The sequence below is a fragment of the Ruditapes philippinarum genome, unplaced genomic scaffold (genome assembly GCF_026571515.1).
Source record: "Ruditapes philippinarum isolate M1 unplaced genomic scaffold, ASM2657151v2 ctg1913_1_1_1_1, whole genome shotgun sequence".
Lineage (NCBI taxonomy): Eukaryota > Metazoa > Mollusca > Bivalvia > Venerida > Veneridae > Ruditapes > Ruditapes philippinarum.
Window position 1 is genome coordinate 798 of NW_026860906.1, and position 21,965 is coordinate 22,762.

The 21,965-nt window shown below is 33.8% G+C and overlaps 3 protein-coding genes across 3 annotated transcripts; 1 reads left to right on the forward strand and 2 right to left on the reverse strand.

Annotated features, from left to right (window-relative positions):
• Positions 1-400: 400 nt before the first annotated feature.
• LOC132713880 (uncharacterized) lies at positions 401-6,094 on the forward strand (the record flags this gene model as incomplete). Its single annotated transcript, XM_060696585.1, has 3 exons — positions 401-1,573; positions 2,409-2,451; positions 3,204-6,094. Coding segments are annotated over 3 exons (3,837 nt in total), but the record flags the coding sequence as incomplete, so codon positions are not given.
• A 5,554-nt stretch (positions 6,095-11,648) lies between these two features.
• Positions 11,649-14,769, reverse strand: LOC132713887 (uncharacterized). Its single transcript, XM_060696593.1, has 2 exons — positions 14,330-14,769; positions 11,649-13,589 (listed from the first exon to the last, which is right to left on the reverse strand). The coding sequence occupies exons 1-2, from the start codon at positions 14,711-14,713 to the stop codon at positions 12,681-12,683; spliced, it is 1,293 nt and encodes a 430-aa protein (XP_060552576.1). The 5' UTR covers positions 14,714-14,769; the 3' UTR covers positions 11,649-12,680.
• Positions 14,770-16,351: 1,582 nt separating this feature from the next.
• On the reverse strand, positions 16,352-18,262 carry LOC132713881 (uncharacterized). The gene is made up of 2 exons (XM_060696586.1): positions 17,891-18,262; positions 16,352-17,438 (listed from the first exon to the last, which is right to left on the reverse strand). The coding sequence occupies exons 1-2, from the start codon at positions 18,260-18,262 to the stop codon at positions 16,515-16,517; spliced, it is 1,296 nt and encodes a 431-aa protein (XP_060552569.1). The 3' UTR covers positions 16,352-16,514.
• Between the last annotated feature and the right edge of the window lie 3,703 nt (positions 18,263-21,965).

Sequence of the window (21,965 nt, forward strand, 5' to 3'; positions counted from 1 at the left end):
TTACTAGAATAATACTAGCATTACATAACAATTAATATAATACCACTAGCCACTTGTTTAACATTGACAATGTGTGGAATTTAACTGAAGTGTTTTTACAATCAAATATCAGGGCGATATTAATTTTTATGTACAGAAAATTTTGATTTTTACGGCGTTTGCAACTATTAGTGTTAAGCATTTATACTGCGATATATAATGGCACCAAACTAAGTAACTATCAATCTACTAATGCTTAAGATGATTGATTCTGATGTTAAAATCATAGTTAAAGTGTACTTTAATTCTAATTAATCACGCTTACCAACATTGTAGCTTAAAATTTAGTATGTTTCATTTGTAAAACTTTACTAAACAAACACAATATGGTGTTAATAAAGAGTTGATATATTACAGTTAGCATTATATACAATTTCTATTGCAGTTGAAAAACAACACAATACACATAAGCCAGGAAGATATAAAGCCACTGATTGCGAAAAGAAAGCACGCTTTAGCGGAACTTGATGACAGAACAGCCGAATCCTTGCGCAAACTCGACGAGAAAGCATTTGATGTACTACATAAACTAGAGCAAGATGTTGACGACTTGAAACGTGCCGCTTTAACTGATGTTGAAAACGCTGGGACATCGACAAAGCAAAATATTTATGTAGAGAAACATGATGCAATATTTGACATTATCAGAGCAAGGGAACAAGCAAAGCAAAACATCTCCGATAATGCCACTGCAGGTGTATCTGACATAAACAAAGCCACTGAACAGGCAAAACAAGATATTTCACAGAAAGCTAACACAACTCGGAAACAGGCAAAACAAGACATTTCGGAGAAAGCTAATGATGGTATATCTGACATAAATACAGCTAAGGAACAAGCAACACAGGAGATCTATGAGAAAGCTACTGGTGGTGTTTGTGATATCAACACAGCTCGAGAACTAGCAAAACAAGACATTTCCTTCAAGGGTTCTGATGTTTTGTCTGACATAAACAGAGCTAGGGAACAGGCAAACCAAGACATTTATGAAAAAGGTACTGGTAGTGTGTGTGAGCTCAACAGAGCCCGGGAACAGGCAAAACAAGACATTGTTTTGAGTGCTACTGATGGTTTATCTGACATAAAAATGGCCCGGGAACAGGCCAAACAAGATGTGTCTTTAAAAGTTATCAATGGTATATCCGACATAAACACAGTCCGGGAACAATCAAAAGAATACATTGCTGGAAAGACCAATGATGGATTAAATAAAGTAAGCAATGCAGAGACAGAGGCAATTCAACATATTGCTAGACAAGCCACTGACACTATGTCTGAAGTAAAACAGGATATTGACATGCAAAAATGTGAAGTCATGTCTGATATTCGCATCGCTGGGGCACGGGTGAAACAAGACGTTTTAACTGCCTTCAGCAAGGCAGAAACAGACACACAAGGCAATCATTTAGGTCGCACCAATGATGCCAGGTTTGATAAAAGCGAGGGCGTTATTTTAAAGGAATCCCTTTTCCAAAGAGGTTTTCGGCGTGTTAGAAATGTGTTCAGTTCTTCAAAATCAAAGCCGCACTTAAAGGTTTGTTTTTGTATAAATCATTAAAACCGCTTTGTTCTGAAGTTAAAGAAAATATCCATTGTGTTAGATTTATTTTTAATGCACATTATCTCAAGTAATAATTAAACACAATTAAGTGTATTGTCTATTAGAAGCATTGAGTTGATTTCTAACTAAAAACGGGAAAATATCGTTGTACATGTTGAAATGTATATGTAGCTAAAATGAAATGTCATTTCAGAAATATTATAGTACATTATTCTACATTTAAGTAATGATTTATTAATGATAAATTAATAACAGTGATGTGATGATATAACCAAACACGAACGGCAAATAGTCAAGAAACGTCAGAAATACATTAAAAGTCACACGTCTGTCACAGTTTGAAGATAAACTCGTTCATCACTACAGCAAATAAAATATTTCGTGAACACTCGATACCCACATATTTCAACTTTACTTAAACAGTTTTTGCGCTCACCATAATAATATTCATTGCAAACAGAAGTTATGTATAGTCGTAGAAAAATGGATTTTGTTTGTCTTCGTCTGCTTTACAAATAGAGTGGCAAATCCCTTTTGAAATGAGATAAATTTTTGCTATTAATTATATTTATTTTATTCAATGTGGTCATATGTCTTTCTGATATTTGTGTGTTTATGTCTATCATGAAATTTCTTTTGGTGAGCCATAATAACTAATATTGATTATTAATCCAAATTATCACTGAATTAATATTTTCTCAATGATACTCGTGTGTCAGCTATTCCATTTATATTCATTTAATTTTTCTATTTTGCATAAAATAAGTTAATAATTTTTTTATTATTATTATGTCTTAAATTTTCGCAGGTAGTACCGAAGCGATCCAGAGGATCATCATTCAGAGTTTCAGGTAATGAAATTCTTTTATCATAGTTTAAGTTAAAAGGCTGGAGAAAGTGTGATTCCTCGGATGCATAAAAACTGTATAGCTACATGATAATTGCAGACTCGGTTTGATTGAGTCGGTACATGAGGGCTATTGAAAAAGCGGAGCATCCGTCACGCCCCCTAACACCGGCTTGAGCGGTACTCAATTTTCAATGCTAAAAGTGATAGAATCAATGATCCCGAAAGACCAGAAAATATAAGAAGCCATACTTGTCGGCTATTTTTAACCTTAAGGAAAGTTTATCTTAAGTGATTATTTTAAAGATGTGTTCTTCTGTTTCTTAAGTTAAAACATAGTCGACGAATATGGCTGCTTTACTTCAGTGTTGTTGTATTTTTCTGCCCCTTAGGGATCATAGATTCAAGCACGTTTATGCTTAGGCCGATGCTGGGGGCGTGAGAGTAGATTCACGTTTTCATGACTTTAAAAAAAACTGAGTCTGCAATTGTTATATTATTTTGTTTTCTGTGCTTCCGAGGATCACCTTTTTTCCACAATAACTTTTAATTGTTTCCTGCATATTCTTATCTTTTTCTATCTTAGTAAGATTTTACTTTATATTTGCAAGATCTTTAATTTCTATTTCCATTATTTTATTCTGTTTTCATTTTTATGGTTTAAAAAAATCATATAATAATGTATTTTTGTCTGTTTTTTGAAAATCCCATAATTACAGATATATATAAAAAATATGTGAAATGTCTTTTTTAAAGAACTTAAAGATGAACTAATTAGATGGTACAACACAAATCACAGTACAGTTCCTCTTTCACCACTCACAGATGATTGCGATACTCCTGTAGCTGGGTTCTACATTTTGCCAGAAATTGACGTACACACACATCTCCCAGGCGGCAGGAAAGAAACAACTAGAGTCGCGTCGTTACATGACCTGTTTATATCCGATGTCAATGTTCCCCGGGAAATATATTTATCAGCAGTAGCTGGATTTGGAAAAACGGCATTTTCTAAATACCTTACCATAGCGTGGTGCCAAGCCCATCAAAATAATGAAAACTATGTTTATTTTGAAGAAGAAGTAGTAAATGCTTTATCTGACTTTAGCTTTTTATTTCTGGTGTTCTTGAGAGATTCAACTGAGGTTTGTGATGTCGATGACATGATCGAACAACAAGTCATACAAAATCTTCCTTGTTCAAACAAAATGCCAAAAGGTCTTTTAAAGGACCTTTTACGTGATGAAAAATGCCTTGTTATATTGGATGGACTAGATGAATGGACTCATCCTGACAATGATTGTACAAGAATACCGAAAAGCATTCCTCATCGATATGCACGAGAAAAATGTGTAATCTTAACAACAACCAGGCCATGGAAGCTTGGAGTCTCCAACTTGAAGACAAGTCAAATAGATAAAACAATAGAGTTAGTTGAATTCAACAAATACTATTCGAGGCAGTTTAAGATAAACGCTATAAAAATGTTGATAGGCAACATTAAAGAGGATAAACTTAGAAATAAGGTAAGCAGATTTGAAGAGCATATCAGAGACAATGACCTTAAAGAGATGGAATCTACTCCTCTTCTTTTACTCTATCTTATATGTTTATGGCTCGGAAACGTTCCAATTGGAAATTCCACAGTTGGGCTGTATACAGGCATCATTCAGCTTCTTCTTTCTAGAACAGAAAAAATACATGGCCAGTTTCATTCTTCCTGTTTAACGTTTTCAAGTAACGTCCCTGATTGCTTCAAAAACTATAAACATTGCTCTGGCTACTACATGTTTCTGGTGAGTTTAGGAAAACTAGCTTTTCACACATTATTAAGTAACAAAAAGGAGAACTCTCTGGTTTTTGATAATGATGTTGCTGAAAAATATCTGAACCAAGAAGATTTGAAATTAAGCAGTTTATCGGGAATTTTATCAGTAAATAAAGTAAAAACGTTGGTTAATGAGAATTTTAGAATCTCATTTGCACATAAAACGGTACAAGAATATTTTTTAGCTATTTATGTATGTTTTCAAAACACAAGTGAAGGTCAGGAAATGATCTTGAAAGAATGCCATTGTTTACAAAATATTCTAGACATGTCGAAAGTATTTGTCTTTATCAGTAATATGAACCCTAAATTAATGTCTGCAATATCAAGCGAGTTGATGTCTGTGATAAATGATGATGAGAAAACAAACATTTACAGAACTATGACAGAATATCATTACGTGTATTCTGATCCATTACAAGACATACAAGACATGTATATTTCATGTGCTAAAGAATGTCAAGGAAACGAAGACCTCAAATTGTGTCTACAAGATTTCTTTATTGATGGAAAATGTCTACAAGTAAACTACTTCATTCAGTTGCAACATCTGTGTCAACAAAATAAAGGAAAAATAAAATCAGTTATGATTCACAACAAAGGTATTTGCAGTGTACAAGAAATTTGCAGTTTGTTCGAACTCTCTTATCTTCAAAATGTAGAGAAATTATGGTATAGGGGAGACATTCTAGAAGAGGAAATGATAAGCTTGATTTTGCACCCTTTAAAATGTATATCTGTATTATCTAGTAAATGGAAATATGATACATTTAAACACAATCTTTGCCCTCTATCTGGGGAGCTATATAGACGACTGGTAAAATTACCGCACCTGGAGTGTTTAAATCTATACTGTTTTACTATGACCCACGAGGTAATGGAGACATTGTTAAATTTCCTCACTAGTAAAAAATCAATGACACATATTGAATTAAGTCAGCTGTACTGTAGTGATCACGAGAATACTTCATGCAGGGGCTTTAACATTGACCTGTCACAACATTTACATCTGAAAGGTTTAGGATTGGACAGTATCCCCGTGTCACAGTTTAAAATGAATGTATCGTTGTTAGAGAAATGTACTGTAGGTAACTTATATGAACCTGGCGTTGTGTCATCTTATCTCAGCAAACTCCCAGCAGCAAATAAACTACAAGTATTTAGGTGTTTCTCTTTGAAATCTTCAAGTCACATTGATACAATGTTACTCAAATTGCCCTTGTTACTTTATGTGAAAGATGTCTGGTTGGCAGGAATAAATCTTGATAAAAGATCAATAACACTGTCACCTGAAATGCGCAATTTAAAACTAGTGTTTTTAGATGGTTTTACAATGTCTTGTTCAGTGTTATATGATCTGCTTAAAGTTATAAACAGACTACCACAATCTGTAACAATAAGGATAGATGGTTGTTATATAAAAACAGAAAGAGAATTTCAAAGATTCAGAAGATTTGTCAAACTTTCGGACAAATTTCTTATCAACCATGATGGCACCACGAAGTCTCGAATGTACGGGTTTGAGTTTAAAACAGCTAAGTTGAAATAAAAAAGCGTGTAGAAACAATTTATTACATAAATAGTGACAATAGTGACGGATTATTTTAAAAAAATAAAAGGTTTGTGTTCAATTTCGATGGCACCAATAGGTCTTAAAGGGTACCACTTATTTTGTAAAAACTTGGTTTGAGTTGAAAACAAGAACAAACTTGAAATTAAATATAAAGCATGTACGAGTATTTTCCTATTACAGAAATGTATTAAAATCTTGGAAATCCTTATTGCAATTGTTGTATTTGAATAAAAGAATATAAAGCTATGTTTTGAATCTGCAATTCTTCTTTATTATTTGACAAGTTCAATTTTTTTCTTGAAATATCTGCCAGGTTTTAAATGAGACTATAATTCATACTGTGTTACCTGTCGTGTTGTCAAATTAATGTATAGAATGGTCATCCCCATTTATTTTTTTTAAATTTTTATTTTATTTTAGTTTTGTTGCCTAGGATCATTACTCTTATTTACATAAATACCTCTTTCGTTTTTGGGGAGGATAGTTGAGTTTCTATATAATGGCGACCCATGAATCAATAACTAATGAACAATTATAGCTTTCAACTTGAAAAAGGCCTATTTTGTTTTTGGCGCCAAAGATGAAGGTAAATATGTCATGGAATACGAAAAGTGTTTCGTTTTGATAAGTTAAGAAAAAATGTTCCCACATCCTTCAAACTTAAAAAAACTATTAAAGAAAACAAAAGACGTAATCCGAGATATAATGTTTTATATTTATGTTTCTGCGCCCGCAGATATGCTACCGTGTTTTTGGCTAATACATATCAACATCAAAACGTTCGATAATTCTTTTGCTATACGGGACTGGCATCCCCTTATACTAAACATGTATCCTCGTAGCAGTATTTGGCAGGAGTGTTCTTCTTAAGTGGATAAATAAACTATTCCTACTTGCATGATATAAATGAACTACAAATATGCAGTTATTTGTAAAGGATTATAGAATGGAGTGAATATGGTGATATTTAATGTGTGCACACTTATAGGTGTTACGCTAGAAATTACTTTGATGTTGTTTGTCTAGATTAGTATATCAAATGTTGAATGTTGAGCTGAATGTCAATTTTTATGCTCAACATGGGAAATATTAAATGTCTAGCAATGTTGACAGCCTTTTTTGGATACCTTTGATGTTGAGTTGATGTTGTTTAGCTTTCAATATTAAAACTGGATATATATAACTAATTGTCACTGCGGTATACCGTACCCCGGATATTGCTCGATATAATGAGGACTTTCATTCCATTTCGCGACTTTTAACGAGGAAAGAAGGTAAGTTCAGTGACGATATTTAGTAATTTTGAATTGGTTTGATATAAATTTTTTAGAAAAACAAATACTTCGATATTTTTCCTAGTTACTGAAAACCCAAACATATTGAAAAATAGCTTTGAAAGGTAATTAGGAGGTAAAATTCGTCTCTTTGCTCACGTGATAAATGAGCTCGGATCAGTCAAATTTGATGTTTTTGTGCATATACCTCCTTAAAAGAAACAATTGAATCGAGTGAAATGTGATAATGATGATAATATTTATGTTGTAAATGTTCAATCAACAATAGAACCTCAGATGACAGTGCATTTTGAGAATAAATACACATGTCAGTGTACCGAGTATTGCGTTGGATATACCCGCCGGTGTCACGAGTATATGTCCAGAATAGGCAGAGTTCGGGGTACTTTACTGGTCTGCGAATAATCCAGATTTTCATTCCTGCTCATGAAAAACCTCAGTCGAACAAACTCAGCAATTTTCTGTGTTTACAAAGTTCTCGTTGCTATCGAAGGATCAATCTGTCCAGAATTTGTTAATGATTATTGCATATCTTACTTTAAGTAGTAAAAAATGCATCCAAGGTGCATTAATGCTGCCTCAAGATTGTCAATAGTAGACGGTATTGAGCAAGCGTTTGTCACGGTTCAGAACTGTTCACTAATTCCCCGGACCCTTGGAATACCGTATCGCAGCTCTATCGACTGAGCTATCCGGCCGCTTACACATTATCACCCCGAAATAGTGAACAGTTCTGAACCGTGACATGTGCTAATATCTAATATCAACCGACTTCCTACTATGCCAAAAATCCATATAAAGGTAACTTTCTGTCATTTTGCACCTGCACTCTAGCAACGGCAGACCGTCTGCACGTGAAATTTGTTACGTCATTAGCAATCAGTTACCGTATGGCTGCCGAGCGGGTACGGCTTAAAAAACCCGAATAATGGATTTTAATAAGATTATGATAAAGGGCAGCAGATGCAATAAAAAGGTTTTGTTCCTTATAACCTTTCATGTCATAAAGGCGTGTTTTGAAGGCTTTACCCCCACTCCTTTTGAGGCCTCAAATAGTGTAAAACATGCGCTATTTAGGCCCAAAACACTGGTTTTTTCGTTTGAAAAATGTTGTTCAAAAGAGTGATCACTTTTTCGGCGCCCCCTGCCCCCCCCCCTTTAAAGAGGTACATCAAGAATTTGCCAAAGGGGGATGTGTCCCCTTCTGTTTGAGGGTTTGAAGTGGGGCAGTAGAGAGAGAATTTGGGACTTGTGGGGGGCTAAAATGGCCTCAGGTCGATTTAAAGGTACCATGTTATCAACGCCGAAAAGCCTTATACTTTATCTCAATCAATTGAGAAGTTGCTGCACCTTGAAATCAGTTTTTTTATGGAAAAAAAAAACAACGCAAAATAGAGATTTTGGCAATTTTGAGACGTCCCCCCGTTGCCATGGTAACTGGCATGCTGTTCCACAGGCTATGGTCCAGCCAACATCTGTGCCCAGTTTGATCAGTATTGGAATATTTTTATAGTTTCATAGCAGTTTGAACTTGTAACAGGAGTCTTAATTCAATGAAAACAGCCATTTTTTGCTTTGCAATATGCTTTCGCAGTAAAATGTTAAGACGATACCGACATGCTTGGACGGCATAAGCCCGCGGGCCAATATTTTACTAAGTGTGTCGATATGTTTCTTAAGGCAAACTTGCCCTGTAAAAACCTATTATTAATGTCATCTAAATATGTTTTTTATTCTACTTCTTTTCAGAGATGGGTCTCCTTGATCACAGTTTCTTGAGCATGTATTTAAAGATTTTTATCGTCAATTTTGATGGTTCTACCCTGCTCCCGACCCTGCTTCCGACCCTGTACACACTTTATTTCATCCATAGTGTGATTTTCAATCAAATGGGAAATATAATCTCTGTATTTGCCCGTAGAAAAAGAACAGTAATAACACTGAAAATGCATTGTTAAATCTGAAATATTTGAATAAATATCATATAAACAATATATTATCATCAAAATAAAATGGGATCGATAAACAGACGTAAAAATAGACAAAAATATCGATTTTCAATACTAATGTGCTCATTCTGTTTTGCAATACACTGTACACTTAAGTTGGGCTATTTTGCAATACTCTGTACACTTAAAATCAATACTCGGTACACTTTCTTGTATCTTTTTTGGCCTGTATCTTTTTGTCCTTTCACACTTTTTGCCTGAAATTTGGACAAAGCATACTTGGATTGTGAATAAAAAAATTGCTCGATTCATTCTTTTTTATATTGGTAACATAATAATTTCTAACGATTCTACAGTATCGCGGTCAGTATTTTCTAGTGAACAGCGGATCGTTTAGGGGTAGTTTAATCAATTTTACAAATACCTGTTATACTTTTATGTCTTTTAGAGCTACAAATATACCTCTAGATATATAAAACCCGTTTAGATAAATGAAATAGCCATTAGTTTGGAAAATATCGTCGCTGAACTTACCTTAGATCCCCGTTCAAAGTCGCGAAATGGGATGAAAGTCCTCATAATATGGAGCAATATCCGGGGTACGATATACCGCAGTGATTGTTGTAGGTGAAACTTCGCATTGCAATAATATTGAATGCTTACTAATACCGGATGTACATGCTGAGCTTTATCTAGCTCAAACATTCGTTTTGTAATTCTATTAAAAACTGAGGAATATTAAATGTTAAGCTGGATGTTAATTGCCTATCTCAAAAATTGAAATTATGAATATTTATGAAATGTATTAACACACTCAACACTCGACTTTAAAATCAACGGGTCTGACAGCCTCCTCATGTAAAACAGTGGAAGTCAAATGCTTACCAATGGTATAGACTGAATTCAATAAATGTCAAAAAAAGTTAACTATTAAGATTTTTGTGAATAAATTTTAAGGCAGTATTTGGTGTAGAAATGTAATTGGTGTTCAAAGACACATTTGAATTTTGAACATTTTAGAATTATTAGAAACATACAATTTTAACTCTCTTAAAAACCTTGGTGAAAAATATTGAGATGACAATTATAGCATATTGGCGTACAAATATTAACAGTGAAGTTGGTCATTCGGTGCGTGATAGAAACAAGTTGAGAACCTATAGACTGTATGAAACAAGTTATGAAACTGAAGAAATGTTAAGATGTTTTGTGTTTTTATCAAAAAGTTATAGATCTTGCCTTGGCGAATTTCGATGTGGCTTGCTCCAATAAGGCTAGAAAATGGAAGGAAAGAAAATATTCCAGAGTATTCACGATAATGTTCAAAATGTAAATTGATAACCGAATATGAGATTCACGTACTTCTTCAATGTTCTGTATAAACACATTTTTAGGCTTAAATTATCCACAAAAGTGATAGAAATAGATGGAAATTTAGTAATTTCAAACATTTCAACAAGGTAATATTCATATATGTCCTCTCCAACAAAGAAATTGACCAGGAGTTCGCAAAACCTGTCATGAAATACTAAAAGTAAAACAAAAGATGGATATACCAGTACAGTCGACTCTCGTTATCTCGAAGTCATCGGGACCGTCGAAAAATATCGAGATAACGAAATGTCGAGATAAACATATTAGGGTTTGAGACATGTGCATACCTTATGTAAATTAAACTATGATATCCCCATGTCTTGATCTCATAGGCCTAGTCATTTTTAACAAAGTAACATTAGCGGATGTTTACCAGCGGGAATACGGGTGTCTGTGATAAAAACACATAGTAAGGTTTACTCAGTAATACATCAATATAGTGAAAACATTGTTTTCAGGGTGGTTGATCCGGATATCCTCTCGGGTCTTTCTCGAGATTGTTCGACCGCTGATTGATTTGGTGGTGATGTTGTGAAACAATATTGCAACGATGGCAACGTTTCTATACTTTCACTATTTCATTTACATTTAAAGTCATAATGAATTGATACAGCGTTCGAATATTTATAAAGAACATAAAATTCACTCATTTTAGACATAAGTCAATCAACACGCTAAATAGATTAACTTGTATAAAAAAAAACAGCTCAACTTGTTACAAACATAATCATCATTATGACACGCGCTATTGAGCAATTATCGTCTAGTTTGTGTCTTTCACACGTCTGAAGGGAACAGAGGAAGAAAACTATTAGTCGAGATAAACAAAGGATAATGGTGTAAAAATAACTGTTGGGGCTGAAATTTTACATCGAGATACTAAAAATAATAAGATTTAAATTTAATTTTTAGTCTTTAGTCATTCTTTTTATATATTATTTTATCGACATACGTTTCATTACATTTTACACGAAGATTGACAGGTATATTTATTTTAAATGCCATTATGCTGGTAGTACATCCCACGATAGTTGTTACAATCATTACATTATAAGGTATCATCTGTCGAGTTACAGTGATCTTAATAAAACAATAACTACTTTCGAGGTAAACACTATTTAATTAGTTCATACCATACTATCTCTAAATCAGGCAATTTCAGTTACACCCTATATAGTTAGAGCATTATTTCTTGCATATCAGATATGATTATCTACCGTTTACACTGATGCTAGAAAACCTGTCTTACAATCCCCATGTAAGACATGTCGACTGTTTTAGATAACGTCATTCCAATGCGCCTTTTATGAATGAATTGCGTTTCTTAGGATTAACATATTGTGCCGTTATGAATGAAGATGTGAATTAGTTTCGTAATTTCTTTTTTGTAAAATCAATAATTTGTAATATGTAAGAGAAAAGAATCAAACATCTGCTGCCGTTACATACCAGAATATCTAGCTCTCGGGTAACTGTTTAGAGGAAACTCAGCAGAACCTCGTTACCAACGTAAACAGTTATCTTCGTGCTTGATATTCTGGTCTGTACCGACAGCACGAGTAAGATTCTTATGATGTCGTATTACAAAGTTCTTTTTCATTTTACCTCATAGCCTTCCTTACTGCGAACATGTATATGTGTGTTTTAACCTGAATACAAATACACATTTTTGCAAATACAACGAGAGCTCAGAGCTAAATATATATGGTTTACATTAAGTAGAACGACAAACATAAACATGGATGAAACGTGTATTGATATTGAAATGAATCAAAGCATCAATAGATTCTCCAGGATTGTATGAATAAGTCAATAGAAAAACACCAATGAATGTCCTGTAGCTGAAATCAGAAACTTTGGTCCAGTGACGAAATCATCAATATTTAAAAGTTTACTCCTAGATTTTAATCATTTTAAATTTTAAACATTTTTTTCAATCTTCTTGTTCTTGTTTATTTCTAGTTTGAAACAGTAAACATTAGAAACATAAATACATCTAGGCGATATATATAAGATAGGTGCAAGTTTGAAGGTTTAAGCAAATATACCGAAGAAATAGCTTTTATCAAAGTATAGTGAAAGTTAAGAAAAGCGGACCATGAGAATATCGGAACTCTCTAAATACCGAAAGTAAATTTACCCTCGGTCAGAAAGCCATCAGGTTTTCTCAACTCCACTGTATCATTTAAAACTTGAAATGAGTTTACTTTTAATTTAATGAAATGTCACGTATCTGTCTGAACGGATATGCGCACTCATACCAGATATAAGCATTGAATTAACTGTAATGTTAAAATCTGAACCTCGAATCAAAATATCCGGAATATCCACGCATGCGCGTGAGAGTAGATATGGCGGGACGTCAAGCGCTTCTATCGTATACGTATAAAATTCCGAAACTGCCTTGTATTTCTCTAAAGCATCATGCACTTCAAACAGAGCCTTATAAATATGCCACTGTGGAAACTTAAATTCATTGTCATGGATGTTGTGTTTAAACTGAATGAGTCCCCAACGATGTTGTAAATGCATGTTGAAGGCATCGCATGGCTGCCAAGACCACCACTTCCAGTAAAACGATGGCCCTTTTTCATATTTTCCATTTCTCACAGTTATATTTGGTTGGGACCTCCCTAGCATAGTAGGCCATACTTCATCTTCTATTGGTGCATCATGCACGCGTTGTGAACCTTCCGAGAGTCTCTGAAAGGGTAAGGCCATTTCAACTGACCAGAATTTATCAATATCACCAGGCGTGTTTAGTGTTCCTTCGAAATGTACAGAATAATTGGACGTTGAATTCCATGACAGGTCCGACGCACTCTCAAAGCTAGTCTCATATGGCGATTTAAACATAAGAAGGTCTAGTATTGTTCCTAAAACATTGATATCGATTTGCTTATAGTTAAAAGAAAACCCATCAATACCAAGAAGAATTTCTAAACTGTTTTCACTGTATATTGCTGAATCGTGTACGTCATTTGTTGCCCACAGATTATTTTCTTGCAGGTATACACCAATATATAAATTATCGTTGTCCCATCTCATTTTAAACTTTGTATCATAGATTGGTTTTCCGTATATGGTACTTCTTATGTCTGCAAATGGTTCACTCCATGGGACCTGTGCAAATGATATGTCATTTAAATTTCTTTAACTAAATTGTTATGAACCTATTGCTTTACAAATATTTTGTGTTCTTGAAACATAAAATTGTTTGACAGACTTTTAAGCAGCTAAAGCTTGTATTCAGTGTAAAATAAATCGATCCTTTCCAAATGAGAAATGAATATGTTAACATCAAACGTTTTACAGCAGCATTATCAGTTATTTATCCGTTATAGAGTACAAAGATACACAGAAATAGTAGCAGTTTACTTATTAAATGAATGAGTCGTGAGTTTTATGAAGAAGTGTCGCCTTGTTTTACTTAATTAAGCAGAGATAATAAACCTTTTTTGTTTAATTGGTTTCACGAAGCATATGGCGGTGAAACAGGAAAGATGAGTTTGTCTAACAACGGGTGTTACAAACTTCAAAGCAACAAAAGAGGTCTGAACCACCTCATCAGCTGGAGCTAAGACATGCATAGTATCCATTTAGGCGCCTCTTACGATCACGTGCGGTTAAACGGTGGCTTTTGTTATGCCTCAACAATTGAAACCCTTAGCCACAGGGGGCGATAAATGTGAATTATGTGAAAGTGCATAATATTTAAATTCTTAACATAAAAGCCCCTTATTGCTTTGCAAAATAAAGTAGTTAATTGTATTGTTATTTAACCTATTTTGTATAGAACTCAGTATTTTGAATTAAATTTGTAAGAATAGAATTATACTAGATAATTAAGTACAGTTACATACTTCATTCCAAGCTTCGTCGTCTAGTTTCCCATCTATTTCGATTTTTTTATCATTCAGATGATTTACAAGATATGTTCTTGGAAGTCCATAATTCCAACACTCTTCTGAACTATGTATGCAAGAAAACATCTTATCCTGCCGTTCAAGGAAACGTTCTAGATACACTTTCCCGGTATCAGTTTCAACAGATGTTGCACTGCATGAAGTCCGCATTGCTTCAATAACATTATTCGGAGACTCAATGCCATCAAATATGGTATTAAACTTAATAACCATGTAACCTGTCGTTAAGCCAATTGAAAATGCCACGAATACAATTATTGTGAAAATGACACAGCCTTTCCAAGTTTTTGCCTCATTTTGAAGCAATTTGCAGCAAAGCATTATTCCGACTTTTTGTTGATTTTTAAATTAAGAAAATAACTGAATTACGACATGCCTTGGTCTGCTCCTTAACTGAGCAAAATGATGAAGGGACTTTGTTTAATAATGACCAATTCAATAAAAGATGAAGATAATATTTCATGTAGTACTTCATTTCGTGATAAATTGAAATTATTTTCCTCTATGAGACTTCCTTCTTAATTGTATGACATTGTAAATTGACACATTGATGACAAATTTGCCAGGCAACATCGTCAGCTAGTGTGCGGTTGCCATGCCATTTGGCAAATAATCAGTTACATACTAATAATAATATCATGCTGACCTCACAAAGACACTTTATTTTACTAATATTAAGTTTCAGTCACGTTGATAAATCACATTTTAAAACAATATTTCTCCTAAATTTCATTTCAATGATACCCAGCTAGATCAGTTGTTTTTAATGAACATTTTGAAATATATTTTCCGAGTATATATTCTCTTGTTCGTTACTTGAATGAGTATTATATTCCATATCATTGTAAAATTATATATAGAAACATAAACTTTGTTTTCCATTACAAATAAAACGTTCTAAGTTAATCAGTTATATCAAAGTTCATCGTGGCAGTAAACTTTATGACAAGAAATTAAAGAGCCATCTAGCCTTAACAATGCTATCATTTTTATATTTTAAGAAGAATTTTATTGTTGGTGTCCTGATATCGTTTCTTTCCAAAAATACATCTAAGCCATCTTATGCTCCCTTTGCGTTTTTTTTTTAATTTTTTTATTTATTTTATTTTATTTTATTTATTTTTTTAAGTTTAAAGTGTTTCAGTATTTTGTAGAAGCGAAAAAACCACTTTGTTTACAGTGGGTTAACTTCATCAAAAACTATTTCACATTCAACGCTTTTTTGTTCAGGTGATAAGCATTTCACATGCTCTTAAGTCCTAATTGCAACATCGTTAAACACATGTTTGCTCTATTTGCATAAGGACACCAATTTATTCATTTATGAGGATTAATGTGCCTTGAATGTGGAAAGCTGATCATTTGCATTATTTTGTTAAGAAAATTAACTACCTACCTTATACTGTTGCAACATTAACCAGATCTCTACTTCATTTTGTTTAAATGACGGATTTGTATAATGCGAATTCTGAGTGCCTATGAATACCAAATACGATAGGTTAGTGTGAAAAAAAACTACGTCCTGAACTAACACGAAATACCTTTTGATAAGGTTTTATGCTTCATTCTAACCTTCCTGAGACCATAAATTATTATTCTTTTCTACCAATATATAGTTAGTCTTCGCTTCCGAAGCTCTTTCTGCTGGCAACTTAATTTTCTGGTATATTGATATTAAAATCCTTTAGACTTCGAACTGACTCTTGCAAATTCAAATTTTGACAAGTTCATTATAGAAATAGAGCGGGTAATAAAGTTGTTAAATCAGAATGACATGTAATATCTCTCCAGTATCGAGGAACAACTAAATGCATTTAAATTCTGGCTACGGGATAAAGGTATATTAATTATTTTGAAAAAAACTAAGTAAATTGAAATATTGTTTTCCTTAAAAAAATATCAGTTTTTTTTTCCAAAAAATAGTAAAAAATTCAATTGTAAAAACATTATTATCCGCTTGCATAAAGTACATGATAGAGTGCCTTAAGATTATTTGTAAGTCAATGATTTCATTGAATCAAAATGAAGGATTTAATATACGCTATGTCTTCTCGTTTTAGCGTTTGTAGGTAACTTGTCTAAGACATATTCTAAATATATTAAAAGGGAATTCCTTCCTAAATTACCACATCGTAACAAATTTATCGGATCGTATGTACGCAGGAGGGAAATCAAATACCATAGATCGAACATTTATATCGAAATCAGCTTGACTTCTATTCTCTCTCATACTTATTTCCGGTACATCTACGCATGTGTGAGAAAGCAGATACGGTGGAATGTCTAGTTCCTCCAGAGTACTTGCGTACACGCCATTTTTTGCTTTGAATACCTTCATAGCCTCAAGGACATCGAACAAAGCTTTATAGATGTGCCAATTTTGGAACTCGAATTTTCTATCTGTATTGGTTCTCTTAAATTGCACTAAACCCCAACGGTCTTGTAAGTGTAGATTAATTGCACCACTTGGTTGCCACGCCCACCATTTGCCTGAGATATTTGGTACTATCTCATATTGTCCGTCCTTAGTCAAACGAAGTACATGCTGTGTTCTTGCCAACTGCAAGAACCAAACTTCGTTGTTATTTGGAGCTTGTTCCACACGATTCGTCATAATAGCCAAAGTTTCGAACGGGACTGAAATTTCAACAGACCAGTATTGATCCCTGTCACCAGGTGTGTTAATTGTTCCTGGTGTGTACACGCCAACTGTAGCATTAGAATCCCACTTCAGGTTGTGCACTAATTGCCCTGGAGCATCGTAATATGATTTCTTCATCAATAAGTCCGTTACTGTGCCTAAAACATTAACATCTATTTGCTTGTAGTTGAAAAGACTGTCATCTGCAGCTATAAGTAAACTGAAGCTATTTTCGCTCCATAGCTCGGAGTCGTTTGATGTTTTAGTTGCCCATAAATGATTGTCCTGTAGGACAGCGGCAAAATACAGATTATTGTCATCCCATCTCAATTTGAATTTAGTATCATAGATAGGTTTTGGGTATACTTCACTGCGAATATCGACAAACAACTCGCTCCAAGGTACCTAGAAATAAAATGTCCAGTAAATTATTTGGTCGGTAGTACTTCGCAGCTACGTGAAAATTGAAATTTTCTTTCATTTTTTAGTAATTAATTTAAATCATTTAAAAATTTATTGCGTCAGAATATGCAATGTTTTTCATAATTGTAACAAAATCCGTATATTTTGGTATTTCATTAAAGACTTGCGCAAAGTGTGTCAAAAGCAGTCAGTTATGAAAAGTAATTAAAAATTTATTTCTCTGTTTATACACCACAACCCGCATAAAAACCAATGCCATTGAATTTCTGGAAAGTGCTTAACTTCTATTTTTATTGTATTATTGTACATTGTATGTATTATTTCGCGCCAACATAATTAATCATAAAGTTTTAATTCTATTTGCAGTTTCAACAAATGATAAAAAAGGTTGCTTACAAAAATTAATTTAAAGTATTAACATAACAATTATATACCTCTGTCCATGCATCGTCATCAACTTTCCCGTCAATTAATATTGACTTCATGTCAAGATGATAAGCATTATAATTTCTAGGAAGACCAAATCCCAAACATTCCTTGCGGGAGTTTACACACGCGTGCTTTTTAGAAAGAACGTTCTTTGAATAGCGCGCGTCGAAATTTCTCCCAGCCTGTGTTTGTACTGTAGTAAACTTGCAGGGAGCGTGAGTGCTTCGCCTTTGTCTAGATAGAGAAGCTGTTTCTTTGATTGTATCAACGTTGGTCCTGCTTGTAAAATGTCCCAGCATGATCCCGAGTGCAAATAATCCAAATGCCATTAGCACATGTTTGGCAGTGTGTTTATAAGAGCAAGAATCCATCGCCATAGCATAAAATAGTACAGTGTTTTCTTATAAAAACTTTGTCTTGTCTCTTGTCCTTTTAATAAAACGTTCATGAATGTGTTGGTCAAATTTAATGACAAATTCAAAGTATATGAACTTCTTGACGTTTTGGTCGCGTAAATAATGAATGGCCATTGTTTTGTTTTAAGTTTATTCATAAAAAATGTCAGATTTTATTATGTTGGGAAGGATACAAATATTTGTTGCATAATTAAGTGACGGACTATAAAACAGATTTTACACTAAAAGGCGATTTGATGGTGTTGTCTTGTCTGTATTATATAGTAAATTGTAAGTTGAGTTGAATGACCTTCTTGAACTTGACTCGTAATTAACTGAGCGGTCTGGGCTCAGTTACTTCAGTTGAACCATTTTGTATACTCATTTACAAAACAGACGAGAACATACCAAAAATTATATTTTGTTTAAACAGTATTATACAAGTGCCAAATACAACAACAAAAATACATGGCTGAATAAATGTTACCGCGTATTTTTAGATAGTTAAATGTTATAACGCCTACAAATATTATTTCACGTGGTGACCTAATAAATCTATAATATATTGAGATATGATAAGCGTGTGTCCGCCACACACGTGCAATATTATAAGAAGTATTATTAATTATCTTTTCAATATTAAGCACGTTTTCACTTCAAATGTAAGGCTAATATGATGTTCAGCACGGCATTATGACCATTATGCAAAAAGTACGGCCTTGATGAGAAAACTCGGCTATTATGAGATTTGCGAATTTTGATTGGCTCCTCATCTCGGCCATTATGAATCTGTTTTGTTGTTGTTGTTTTTTGGGGGGGTTTCATTGTAAAAAAGTCGCGATTTCGAATTGCTGCAAAGGAGGGTTTTCGAGACATTTTTAAAACATGAAGCTCATTTGCAATACCTCACAACAACGGAATTTCACATTCGTTATGTTTTGTTCACTGAGGCCGAAGCCAATAACAAGGTCATTATGTAAACACTTAATTATTAACATTATATTAAAAACCGACCAGCGTTATCATTTTATTATACTGCTGTTTTATGCAATGCCGTATTTTAGCTCCGCGGGGCGCCAGGCAAAAACACGAATTTTTTAACGTAAATGAACGTAAAACGAAAGGAGGACGAAATAGTTACTTTGTCGTATTTATGTGTTTTCGCATACTTACATTTCTTCTTTCATACATTACATTTCTTACATTTCTTTCATACTTAAGTATGTTCGTGTGTGCGCCCCGCGGAAAAAAGCTACATGGCACAAATCAGCCACCATACTCATTACTTGTCCGTTTGTCAGCGAAGGTTTTATATTTGTTCTTTTTTACATACATGTATCTAAATATAACATATTTTGACTGTAGTTTTTGCACTGGACCCATTTGAACAGTCATAAAAATTTTAACCATAAAAATACAAAAAAAATATTGTAATTTACGTTCATGTCAAAATTTACATGTACATTATATACATGCAGACCTTACATTGCCTAATATGGCCCACAGTTCACTTTTACATTCCTTTTTTATTCAATAACTTAATGTATACTAGTAACATCAGATCACGAAAATACTATGTATTACTGTGGAGTATTATATATTTTGTAATTAATGTATTAGAACGCCGTCAAATTATTAAAACCAGGCCTGTTCTATGGTATACAGTAGAGCATTGACAGTCTGAATATTAATTCACCTGCTTATGTGCATTTTTTTCCTTCTTCCTTTTTCCATTTTTTCATTGTGTGTCATTTTGATATTCGGATCTAAGTACATTGTAAATAATAAATGGACATTTATAAACTAAAAGGTCAAAACAAATCATATGTTTGGCGGTGAAGTTGTATGACTTTATTTCTAGAGTTTGTATAAATTTAAAACAAGAGGGCCATCATGGCCCTGAAATCGCTCATCTGTCAATAGGCCCCAAGGCCAAGGCCAATTTTAAACCGGGGGCTTTTATTTGAAAAAACTTGGTAGACACCCATTAGAAGATGTTTCATGATATATATCTAAGCTCAAGCTTTTGGGGGTTTTTATAAGAATTTTTTTCAGTCTTTTTTCTATATACATAAAGGGAAAAACAATGACCCCCCTCGGAGGGGCCAAATTTGACCCCAGGGCTTTTATTTGAAAACGCTTGGTAGACACTCATTAGAAGATGTTTCATGATATATATCTAAGCTCTAGCAGTTTTTTGGGGGTTTTATAAGAAGATTTTTTTAAGTTTTTACTATATACATAAAGGGAAAAACAATGACCCCCTCGGAGGGCCAATTTTGACCCCAGGGCTTTTATTTAAACAAACTTGGTAGACACTCACTAGAAGATATTTCATGCTGAGTATCTAAACTCTAGCTCTTTGGGTTTTTTATAAGAAGATTTTTTAAGTTTTTACTATACACATATAAGGAAAATGAATGACCCCAGGGGCGGGGCCAATTTTTACCCACGGGCCCTTATTTGAACAAACTTGGTAGACACCCATTAGAAGATGTTTCATGCTAAATATCTTAGCTCTAGCTCTTTGGGGGTTTTTAAAAGAAAATTTTTCAAGGGGCTGGCCAATTTTTACCGAGGGCGGTTATTTATGCAAACTTTGTAGACACCCACTAGAGGATGTTTCATGCCTAATATCTAAGCTCTAGCTATTTGGGTTCTCTTAAAAGAAGATTTTTTTAAGTTTTTTTACTATATACAAAATAAATGACCCCCGTCCCCCCCGGGGGGGGCGGGACCAATTTTTATACCAAGTCATTTATTTGAACCAACTTGGTAGAAACTGCCTAGATGATGTTTCATGCCAAAAATTTAAGCTCTATCTCTTTCGGTTTTCTAAAAGAAGGTATTTTAAGTTTTTCTTTCTGTTGCCATGGCCAAGTTCTGCTTGGAATAAAGTTCTTTAAACAATTTATAAATTTGACTACCAAAGGGATATTTCTGTGAAGTTTGGATGAAATTGGCTTAGCGGTTTATGAGGAGATGTCATTTAAAGTTAAAGCTTACGGACGGACGACGGACGAAAAGCGATCACAAAAGCTCACCATGTCACTTTGTGTGAGGTGAGCTAAAAAAACTCTTGTTGCTGTAAATGGTTACTAGTACATTTGTGATTGATACCGTGGCTTACGATACGGAATATTGCGTAATGAAATTATTATACTATGTAACCACTACTTACTAGTTCGTAAATTTAAAACACCACTCTTCTCATTCAAGGAATAATTATGTAATACGATTAGCTACTGACAGAAACCAATAAGTGACATTCTCGTCGTCTTGAACTCGAGACAACCAATCAATAGCTAAATTGCAAGTAACCGAATCAGTTCAAAAACGTGTACATTGTTTTCACGATTTCTTACGTAAAATCATTTGCTTATGTTTTTGGGGGATGACAATTTTTTCAAAACATGCTGGTTATACCTGGTTGACAAAGTTTTAACTGAAAGTCCATATCTGCTGAAAGGTAAATCAGAGTTGGTTACATGAGAAACGTCAGAAGATCGGACAGTTAGCAACTCTTACATCTGTGTGATTCCTGACATTGTGAGGGCTATACTTAACGATAAGTTTACGCTTAACTTACTTAAGGTTGTTCTACATGATCAAATATTAATAATGTGAATATGTTGGCCATTGATCTGTAAGCAAATAATACTTGGTGAAAGTTCAGACCGACTAA